General features: G+C 34.8%; 1 protein-coding gene across 1 annotated transcript in view; it reads right to left on the minus strand.

Annotated features, from left to right (window-relative positions):
- The window catches only part of LOC136027548 (uncharacterized), an 84,341-nt gene that overhangs the window by 11,507 nt on the left and 60,634 nt on the right, over window positions 1-12,200 (minus strand). Inside the window, exon 11 of the mRNA XM_065704907.1 lies at window positions 9,542-9,733. Coding sequence (XP_065560979.1) covers window positions 9,542-9,733 — 192 coding nt within the window. The remainder of the gene's footprint in view (window positions 1-9,541; window positions 9,734-12,200) is intronic.

Genomic DNA, 12,200 nt, shown 5'->3' on the forward strand with positions numbered 1-12,200 from the left:
AAAATAATAATAATAATAATAATTTATTTGTTACCCGCTTGTTTTGACAAATTAAGCGGAGTAAAAACATTAAGGAAAGAAAAACGAAATAACACAAACAATACAATTAATACAGTCTAATCAAAGGGTGGTAAGGGCCCAAGCGTTGACAGGCCTCAGCACCTAATCTAGCATAGAGTTTTTTATAAACGAAAATAATATCAGTGGCACAAAACTTTCTGATAATCTTCTGATTTCTATAAGAACGCGGCAGATACAATAAATATTTACAATAACGAAAATACATAACTCTTATGCCCTACAAATCTTGATTATTAAACAACGGGCGCAAACCGGAAAGAAACAATATAGAATGATCGCAATATGTAGAATAAAGTCTGGATAAAGCCTTTCGTGAAAATCTGCCTCGGTTCGGGACAATTTTCGCGTACCCTTTTTTAAGTTTACTTTTAATATCATTTAGCCCACAGGATCGAAAAGCCGATAAAGATGAACAAATACTAATACCAAGCCACCGAATCGAAGAAACGAGCTGAACTGAAAAATAACCACAATCAAGATCACTACTTTGATGCTTAGCATTAAAAACTAAATGTTCACATTTTGATGCTTAGCATTAAAAACTAAATATTCACATTTTTCAGTATTAAGTTTGAGGCCGATTTCCTCAAAAGACTTAGAAACAAGCTGGGTCGACTTAATTAGGGTAGATTTAGTGCGGCTGATCAAAAGTAAATCATCTGCATATGCAATGTACGAAAGATTAGTTAGGCCTAAAAAACATGATGGATTAATACGTGGCAAAACAGAATAAAGACAAGCATTAAAAAGATAAGGGGATAAGACTCCTCCTTGCCTAAGACCAGAACGGATGGGGATATTACCAACGTAGGTGTCACCTGACTTGAGTCGAACATATGAATTAGCATACCAAAAACGAAGAGTTGATATAATAGACATATTTGCACCAAGTTGGATTAAAGAATACCAAAGTTGGCTATGACAAATTGAATCAAAAGCTTTTGAAACATCGAGTGCACAAAAATGAACCTCAAAACCATTTTTATGCGCTTCAAGTAATAGCGAAACTATACCACGATGAGCTTGTTGGCATCCTATATACGGCTTAAAGCCAAACTGATTAGACATATAATCTACATTAGACAGGAGATCAAGGAGCAAAACATATTCAAATACTTTAGTTAAAGTACAAGCAACCATAATAGGCCTATACGAAGCGCAACTAGTTGGGTCCTTACCACGTTTCAAAATTGACGTAATGTTAGAAGAGCATAAACACATCTGAAAAAGTAACTGCAAGTGATAAACTAATTCCTCCGAATCGGTGTTGAGGTGAAAAGCACTGATCCCGTCTATATCATAAGATTTCGATTTAAGTCTCTCTACACTTCTTTTGACACGGTCAACACTAACGGGAGGTACATGACCTTGAATGATTTTGTTAGGCAACAGATTAGAACAGAGCTTGGCAAAACGAAAATGAACCGCATATATCACTGTATCGAAAATGTTACTATAATGATTGATCCATGATACATTAGGGATTCGGTCAGCCGTAGGCGATCTATCAAACTTCGCGACATTAATCACTTTTTTCCACTGGCTAGGAGACTTAGGAAATTCAGCACCATTGTACCTAATTTTTCGAAGATAGCGTTTAAAATCAAGCTTTGTTCTTTGTTTAATATCGAAAACATTACCCCTTAAGGGGCGGCCGCAAGCTATCCAAATTTTTAGCCACAACTTAGCCCGATTTTTTATTGTTTTGAGCTCTGGGTCATTCTTCCAAATTGAACTTCTTGTTTTTGCTCTAAAGCGACATAGGGGAACAGCTACTTCTTCAGACCTCTTTAAGCACGATACAATGTGGCTATAATAAATATTAAGCTGAATTCTGGCTTGTGGGGACCCAATGCTTGTACACAACAGATTAAAAGGGACTTTAATCGTTGATAGAAGGCTAACAAGCGTAGAAAAATAAAGAGGCCAGTCAGCTTTGTTCCATTCTCTTTTAGAAATCCATTTTCTAGAATTGGGACGAAGGTTCTTCTCCGCAGTAGCATTAAGGGTAACAGTGAGGGATAGGGGGAGATGGTCGTAATCACGCTCATCCTGATCAACATGGACTTCGCCACAGATGAGACCAGAAGAAACGATACGATGATCAATGTCTGAAATTGAGCCACTATTATGGATATAGGAATGGGAGGCATCTTTCTTCAAAATTTTGTAACTATTCGGTAAGGAATCTAACAGAAGCTCAGTCCGCACTGAAGCTCAGTCCGCACATTACTCTCAATGCCATTCAAAAGACTTCTTATTAATGAGCAAAATTTTGTAAATTTAGTTAAACTTCGGAGGGATTTCTGGTCGCAGGGGAGATAAACATTAATGAGGACAAGGTTGGCAAGACGAATAGCAATATAACAATCACTCTCGTGATAGCACAAAGGGGGTGGTGAAAACAGCGTCTTTTTTATTAAACATGCTAGGCCACCTGATGGTCTGCCAGAGGTTTTGCGTGCACTTTTAGAAAAAACTGAGTGTTCGTTACTTCTCTGTAGGGAGTTTAAGCTCACTAAAGGTAGGAGATGCTCCTGGAGGAATAAAACATCAAGATTTTCTAATTTCTGATCTAAAGAAACGTCTTTATCCTTAGTACCGTTAATATTGAACGAACATATAGTGAAATTAGTCTTAGCACTCATTTTCTAGTATAGGACGGTCGTTTCGACAGAAGTTCACGAAGAATTCGGCATTTCATTGAAAATGACACATGATTGCCTTGACAGTTCGCACATTTTGGTGTAGCCTGGCACGGAGAATCAGGCGAGGATTCATGTTGCCCTGCGCAACGGTAGCAGCATTTTTCTTTATCACAATTTGATTTTAAGTGATTTGGTGATTGGCAATTATAACAGCATTTGGGTGGGCGTTGGTATTCGTAAACTCGATATATCTTATACCCAATCTTTATACCAAGTCGAAGCGCATTAGCGAGCGCAACAGCGTTTTCAAAAAACACTCTAACAGCCAAAGAATTGCCTATTCGCTTCGCATGAGTAATATTATTGCAATCAATTAACATTTCCTCATCAAAATTGGTCGGTATACCTTTAATGATTCCAATATATTTCGTTTCTTTTACTTTAACGTCACAATCTCTCATTACAGTTGGAACGGCATTGCAAAAGTTCCTTGCAGCAATCTTGTCAATTCGTACCACTAACTTATCGCCAGAGGGCTTAATGCTGTGAATACATTCATGACCTGGAATAGAGTCTATTATTTCGCGACGCTTGGCAGGATTATCTAATTCTGATGGTACTTTAGAAATAACAAAGGTCGTCAGATCGGGATTCAATGACTGAACGCCAGGGCTGCTAAGAGGGGGGAATTTAAGATCATACGACGAAATCTTCTCACGGATTTGCTTAAGTTCCGAATCAATGCTTACAAGCTTTGAGGCGAAGCTAGAATAAGCCACAGCAGGAATAACAGGAACCTCGGTAGGTAAAATAATCACGTATGTAGGTAAAGACAAATTTTAGCTGTCGCATTTCTGGAAAATTTCCATAATGTCCTTAATGTGACGGTAATTAGCTTGATCGCCTTGGCGTCTTTGCACACGTTCACTCTCTTATATAGCAAACTTATTAATATACTAGGATTTACATTTTGGCAATCTATAGTTTATATGAGGATTACAAAAGTAAAGAAAGATCCAAGTCCAAAGTCACCAGGATATAGATATTTCTGCCTTCCTCATAATTTGCCAAAGTTGTGGCCCTCTCCGAAATGTCTGTCAGATTCCGAGATAAAAACCTTGTATACATACAAAATTATAGAATTTTGCGTTTGTCAAAGCAATCATAAAGTGAATTCAAGATGCAGCAGGAAAAAATAAATCAGGAAAAAAACATTACTGTAAAACAGATATAGGTTAAGCTTTACGATTTGCTGAGAGCCACTGTTCCTCTCACGTCATAATTTTGGTTCAGATTCTGGAAACATTGAAACGTCAGTTAGATATAGCGAACGAAATTTAAAAAAAACAACTTTTGGCTTGGAACAAAAGTTGACAGACGATGGCTATTCTGTGAGGGCAAAGCACAATCGTACTGGTAAAGTTTGTTTCTCAAACCCATAATAACAATAATTTATTATATCCCATTGATATTTCCGAGGAGAAATAGTAAAGTCATTTTACATTCAAGTTTTCGCACCCATATCTTCAGCTTTAATACCTATTTTAGAAGAATTGATATAATTAACAGTCTCTTCTTCAAAAAACTCATTACAGCGTAGTAGTCAATTAGAAAAGTGATCAAACTGTTCGTGGTAACGAACTGTAGTAAGGAGCGACCCGGCTCAATAGTAAACGAAACTCTAAAAAACGGAATTTCGATGCTAAAAGATATATCAAAAGAATTGGATTTTTATACTGATTTTAAATATATAAGTTTCATCAAATTTAGTCTTTGTCATCAAAAGTTACGAGCCTGAGAAAATTTGCCTTATTTTGGAAAATAGGGGGTAACCTAAAAGTCATAGAATCTTAACGAAAATCACACCATCGCATTCAGCGTATCAGAGAACCATGTAGAAAAAAATTCAAGGTCCAATCTACAAAAATGTGGAATTTCGTATTTTTTGCCAGAAGACAAATCACGGGTGCGTGTTTATTTTGTTTTTGTTTTTTTCCCAGGGGTCATCGTATCGACCAAGTAATCCTAGAGTGTTGCAAGAGGGCTCATTCTAACGGAAATGAAAATTTCTAGTGCCCTTTTTCAGTGACCAAAAGATTGGAGGGCACCTAGGCCCCCTCCCACGCTCATTTTTTTCCCAAAGCCAACGGATCAAAATTTTGAGATAGCCATTTTGTTCCGCATAGTCGAAAACCATAATAACTATGTCTTTGGGGATGACTTACTCCCCACAGTCCCTGGGGGAGGAACTGAAAGTTACAAACTTTGACCAATGTTTACATACAGTAATGGTTACTGGGAAGTGTACCGACGTTATCAGGGGGGATTTTTTTGGTTTGGGTGTGGGGTTCAGGGAAGGCGGCTATATGGGAGGATCTTTCCTTGGAGGATTATTTCATGGGGGAAGAGAAATTCAATCAAAAAGGCGCAGGATTTTCTAGCATAACTATAAAAAAAACAATGAAAATATAAACATGAAAAAGTTTTTTCAATTGAAAGTAAGGAGAAGCATTAATACTTAAAACGAACAGAGATTATTACGCATATGAGGGGTTCTAAAAATACTTTAGCATAAAGAGCGAGGTATTTAGGAGGAGATAAATACGCTCTTTATGCTAAAATTCTAATTCAGGGGTCATTCTTAAAGAATTGGGACAAAACAAGATTTAGTGTGAAGAGCGAGGTATTAACGAGGGGACCAACCCCCTCATATATATAATCAAAAATATAAGAATATAAAAGTTTGTTACGTAAGTTAATTCTTAAGTTATGTATATTTTTTACTAATAAAAACGTTCGTTAAAAATTAAAAGATCTAGTTGCCTTTTTAAGTAACCGAAAAATTGGAGGGCAACTAGGCCTCCTTCCCCACCCCTTATTTCTCAAAATCGTCTGATCAAAACTAAGAGAAAGCCATTTAGCCAAAAAAAGAATTAATATGCAAATTTCATTTTAATAATTGATGTACGGAGAGCCAAAATCAGACATGCATTAATTCAAAAACTTTTAGAAATTAAATAAAAAAAAACAAGTTTTTTGAAATGAAAGTAAGGAGCGACATTAAAACTTAAAACGAACAGAAATTATTCCGTATATGAAAGGGGCTTTTCCTCCTCGACACCCCGCTCCTTGCGCCAAAGTTCGATTCTTTCTCGCAACTCTACTTTTTAAAACAATAAAAAACTTTAGCGTAAAGAGCGGGGCGTTGATGAGGAAGCAGCCCCTTTCATATACGAAGTAATTTCTGTTCGTTTTAAGTTTTAATGTCGCTCCTTACTTTCAGTTAAAAAAACTTGTTTTTTTATTTAATTTCTGAACGTAGATACTTCGAAGACCACACTGCCTTTCCATGACGAAAGTAAAACAGTTCAAAATAGGGATGAAACCTTTTAATTGACAGAGAATAGATATAAAATTATCTAACTGGATATTTCGAACACATATACAGTGTTCATCATCAGCAGTAAAACTCTTAAAAGTGCCTAAATGTATATTGAATTTTATTGAAGGTGGCAAAATCCTTTTCTTCGTACATTGATGAAGAAAATCTTGTTGATTTATAACATTTGAGTGTCTCTTATGGGTGTTAATATATTTAGACACCTCCTTGGTCACATTATCCCCATATACTCGAAGTAGATAACTTCGAAGACCACACTGCCTTTCCATGAGGAAAGTAAAACAGTTCAAAATAGGGATGAAACCTTTTAATTGACAGTGAACATATATAAAGTTATTTAACTGGATATTTCGAACACATATACAGTGTTCATAATCAGCAGTAAAACTCTGCTTTTACTGCTAAAAGTTTTACTGCTGATGATGAACACTGTATGTGTTCGAAATATCGAGTTAAATGATTTTATATCTGTTCGCTGTCAATTAAAAGGTTTCATCCCTATTTTGAACTGTTTTACTTTCGTAATTTCTGAACGCTTTTGAATCAATGCATGTTTTGATTTTGGCTCTCCGCAGAGGAATAATTAAAACGAAATTTGCATAATTATTTTTTTTTTGGCTAAATGGCTTTCTCATAGATCGAATGATTTTGAGAAAAAAAGGAACGAGGGAGGAAGCCTAGTTGCCCTCCGATTTTTTGGTTACTTAAAAAGGCAACTAGAACTTTTAATTTTTTACGAATATTTTATTAGCCAAAGACATACGTAAGTTATAAATTAGCTTACGTAATGAACTTTTGTATTCTCATGTTTTTATTACATATATGAGGGGTTCAGCCCCTCGTCAGTACCTCGCTCTTTACACTAAAGCTTACATTTCGTCCCAATTCATTAAGAATGACCCCTGAATCACAAAAGCCGTACAATAAATAGTTGAAATCACTAAAAATACTTTAGCTTAAAGAGCGAGGTATTAGGAGGAGGTGAGCCCCTCATATGCGTAATAATTTCTTTTCGTTTTAAGTTTTAATGCTGGTCCTTATATCCAGTTAAAAAAACTTTTTCATACTTATTTTTTCTTTGTTTTTTTTTTAAATAATACTAGCAAATCCTGCGCTCCCTTCATGGGAATTTTCTTCCCCCATGACAAATTACTCGATGGAAAGTTCCCCCAACATATACCCCTCTTCTCAACCCCTCCCCCAACCGAAAATCCTCCTGAAAACGTCTGTACACTTCCCAATAACCATTACTATATGTAAGCACTGGTCAAGGTTTGTAAAATGTAGACCCTCCCACGGGGACTGTGGGGGAGTAAGTCGTCCCAAAAGACATAGTTATAAGGTTTTTCGACTACGCTGAATAAAATGACTATCTCAGAATTTTGATCCGTTGACATTGGGAAAATAATTAGCGTGGGAGGGGGCCTAGATGCCCTCCAATTTTTTTGGTCGCTTAAAAAGGGCACTAGAACTTTTCATTTCTGTTAGAATGAGCCCTCTCGCAACATTCTACCACTGGGTCAATACGATCACCCCTGGGAAAAAAAAACAAACAAACACGCATCCGTGATCTGCCTTCTGGCAAAAAATACAAAATTCCACATTTTTGTAGATAGGAGCTTGAAACTTTTACAATCGGGTCCTCTGATACGCTGAATCTGATGGTATGATTTTCGTTAAGATTCTATGACTATTAAGGGGTGTTTCCCCCCTGTTTTCTAAAATAAGGCAAATTTTCTCAGGCTCGTAACTTTTGATGGATAAGACTAAAGTGAATGAAACTTATATATTTAAAATCAGCATGAAAATGCAATTCTTTTGATGTAGCTATTGGTATCAAAATTCCATTTTTAGATTTTTGGTTACTATTGAGCAGGGTCGCTCCTTACTACAGTTCGTTACCATGAACTGTTTGATAACAGGTAGGAGTTTCGTTTTGCTGGACATGATGTTATACTTGGATTTGATTTACCTGTACGCTCTGCAATGCTTCTTAAAATTGGCAAGCTTGGTGCAATCCTAGATCTTACTTGAACACTCAAGGATATGGATTTATGCTCATTCATATGCCTGAAACTCGCTCTAGAGAAACAAAATTATGCCGTTGATTCATCGGAAAAGAATCATAGCTCTTTTAAAGGTTCCCATCAAATTATACTTTCCACGGAGGCTGACAATTCATGTCATTCTTAGCAGTATATTAGTTCTGTATAAAATCAAACCCGGGAAAAAAGATATAAACGATTAGAGGTAAAAGAGCTAGTACAGCAATTAGGAATTTCTCCAATATAAACAAAACCAGTGACAGGAATCCAGAGGCCTTTTTTGTCCGACCTGACTAAAACTTAGTGAGGCAACGAAGCTGAGGCCCAGTTTAAGTTATATATTCTTTGTGATTTTAGTTCAACATTACTGTAACAATGTGTTTGTGGTGTGAGTTAGTTTCTTATTGATTTTTGGGTTAACCTTTTACATATTAACTGATAACTGATATACATAAACTGATAACTGATATACATATTAATTGATAACTGATAGCCGTCTTTACAAGACGGCTATCAGTTATATGGACAAAATATTCGTTTACATTGTATTTAATTGATTGTCAATTCTGCACATTGATTGTAAGTTGTATTGATTGGTCTATACGGTATAAAGTGTACTGATTTTGGGGTTTAATGCTACTCTTTACTTACATAAACAGCGTAGACCAGAAAAATATTCCAAATAAATCATGAAGGATTAAATATCAAATACACATTTTTAATGTGTTTTTTAAGGTTTTCTGCAGATGACTTCTTATATTTTTTAAGCATTTTCAAATTCTGATTAAGGGCCTAAAAGAGAGTGTCATGGTCTCATTTCATACTCCAAACTATCCCCTCCCTCTTTCATCAAATTTCAATTTTTTCTGCAGCTACATTTTATTTTATTGTTTTTCTATTTTTTCACTTTAACTTTAAAAGTCATTTACTGTTTTAATACCCGGGAGTTTTAATTGTTTGATATAGGAGTATTTGTAACAGCTATAACTTTGACTCAAAATATTCTTTTTTATGGGGTAAATACCGGCCACCGAGTATTTTTAACAGCTAACTTTGACTCCAAGCAATATTTTTTAAGCCTTTCCTGTCAAAATAATATAAAATTCAATGGGTAGCAAAGACTTTTAAGCTAATGAATTCAGTTTTTGGTAAAGCATAACTGACATTTCATATATATATATATATATATATATATATATATATATATATATATATATATATATATATATATATATATATATATATATAAAGTTGCGTATCATTATTAGCAAGAGAAAAAATATTATAAAACCAATATTATAAATATTAGGTTTATAATTGAAAAATAAAAATGGTAGCAAAAAGAACATGAAAGGGTATCTCCTTACCATAAAAATTCGGTCTAGTCATTTTAGACTGCTTAGAGAAAGCCTCAGACTGTTGGAATACAACATCAAATACACTTTTGAAACCTGAAGTACAATCTGTGACAGAAGAGAGGGATCCGTTTGCCAAACTGGAATCTTTAACATTCTGAACTGCAGCATCTTCAGTTGACAATGGATCTTTTTCTTCTAAGTCTAAAAGAATGTCATTGAGTGTACATAAATAAAATACAACGACGGAAATCAGGTTTGTATCTGATTTCTTGGAGTTAAGCAGGGTTGTATTGTATCCCTATTTATATAAATCATTTTGATGGACTTTGTCCAAAGGAGAACAGCAAAGGACATGGCAGAACACCGAATCAAATGGTAAAGTAAAACTCTCCTGGACTTTGATAAGTCTATCTAACAATTGTCAATAGGGGTCCTTTGAACCTTGGGCAGGGAAGAGGGTCTTTAAGAAGTAATGCATTAAATTTTCACCATTAGACCCGTCTTTAAATAATCGTCTGAGGGAAGTAGTACCTTTTGACTTAAAGTTATATGCTGTTACTTCACATGTTCACCAGCTATCAGATATATGGACAAAATATTCACTTAGTATACTAATTGAAACACTCATTTTCAAACACTGATCAAGGGCCTAAAAGAGGGGGTCATGGTCTTATTCCGCTTCTAAACAATCCCTTCCCTCATTTGTCAAATTTCTCCTTTTTTGTTGATAAATTCATTCATAGTCTTTCCATTTTTTCACTTTAACTTTAAAAACCGTATGCTGTTTCAATACCCAGAAATTTTATTTGTTAGACATAGGAGTAATTGGATTCTAGGCGTTAAACCCCCCCCCCCCACCTGGAAAATACCCTCGTGGAAAATAACACCCATAAAAAAAAATCATGGAAACCATCCCCTCTACGGAAAATACCCCCGCAGGGAAAGTAAGATTTCGAATTTGAGAATTTTATATTTTTTTTTGTTTCATTGAAGAGTACTAACGACAGGAAAAAAGAGTAATTTACACAATATGTTCCTTGAAAGCTTAGAAGAAAAAAAAATCCAGCAAATCCATTTTCGTTGAAAAAACTTCCATATGAACTTCCATATTTTTTGGCAAAAGCGGGCCGCGAATTTAAAAAAAAAGAAGAAGAAAAAACAGTGTAGGCGAACAATGATCAAAATGAAGCGAAAATATATGGCACCAAAGAGTTTGAGAAGGTTTAGATTTCTTTCGAAAGGATAGTTGGCTTTGGAGCCAGCAAGTTCTTATATATACAGAAAAAAGCTTTGTCAAATCCTAATAATTTTTTTTCTTATCTTCCAAGTGTAAAACTACCACAAATAACCATTAATAAATAAATGAACCTCCAAATGAACAATAGATAACCTACACTAGATAACCTAATCAAACTCAAAACGAGCACAAATTAAGATGAGTAGGACTGACAACCCTCATGTCTTCTCACGAGCAGAACATAATTTGCACTTTACCAAAAAAACAAACAACCGTGTATTGTCAGTTAACATACATATTCCGATGTTTATTCCTCAGTCTTAATACTTCTGTATTTATTAAAGTCAAAAAGTGAAAACATTTAAAACATATTTCATTTTCAGTGAAGTGCAAATTATGTTCTGGTCTTGAGAAGGCATGGGGGTTGTCAGCCCCACCAATGTTAATTTTTGCTCGTTTTGAGTTTGACTCGGCTATTTATTGTAATTTTTGTTTTGGGTTTAATTAATTTATTGAGGGTGATTTGTGGTATGTTTTAGCTTGAAAAATTATTTTGGTTTATTTCTACTCATTTTTGACTTAATGAAGCTCTTTACTATTCTTTAGCAAACTTGTTTTGTGGAAAAAGTTTTTTCACTAATTTCTGTTCGTTTTTTTTTATTGACATGGTCATTTTCATAGAAAAAAATTTTATATCTTTATTTTTCTATTAGTCTACATAGTTTTTACTTTAAAGATCGTTTGAATTTATTTCTGCTCATTTTTGGTTTAATGAGCCTCTTTACTTTTCTTTCAAAAACTTGTTCCGTATCTTTCCCCTAAACGCATACTATCTGTAAGTAAATAAATAATAATAAAAAAAAGTTTTTCAACTGAAAGTAAGGAGCATCATCAAAACTTATAATGAACAGAAATTATTTACTCTATGAAACGGGTTGCCTTCTCTCAAGACCTCGCTCTTTACGCTAAAGTTTTTTTTATAGAATTTTAAAGCAAAGCTTATTAAACGCTTATTCTAATTAAACGACCGTTGTGTTTCAGGGATTGTTCTTGGAGAATTTGGACAAAAAGTAAAAACTTTAGCATAAAGAGCAAGATCTTGTGGAGGAGTCGACTCCCTCTTCGTTTTAAGTTTTGACGTTGCTCTAGCTTTCACTTGAAAAAACTTGTTTTTTTTTAATTTAATTTATGATCGTTTTTAATTAATACCGGGAAATCCGGCTCTCTCTCCCCATGAAAAATTTCGGTACTTGTATATTATACACCACTCACTCAAGTTTACGCTGTGTAGGACTAGAGAACAAACCAGTTTCTTCGTTACTTTAGAAACTAATTTGGGCTATATATTTTCACATTAGGGGGGGGGGGGCAAAGTATATTGGGCATACATGCAAGATGTGTTAGATACAGTAATTCTGCATATTATGAAGT

This window comes from Artemia franciscana, chromosome 5 (genome assembly GCF_032884065.1).
Source record: "Artemia franciscana chromosome 5, ASM3288406v1, whole genome shotgun sequence".
Lineage (NCBI taxonomy): Eukaryota > Metazoa > Arthropoda > Branchiopoda > Anostraca > Artemiidae > Artemia > Artemia franciscana.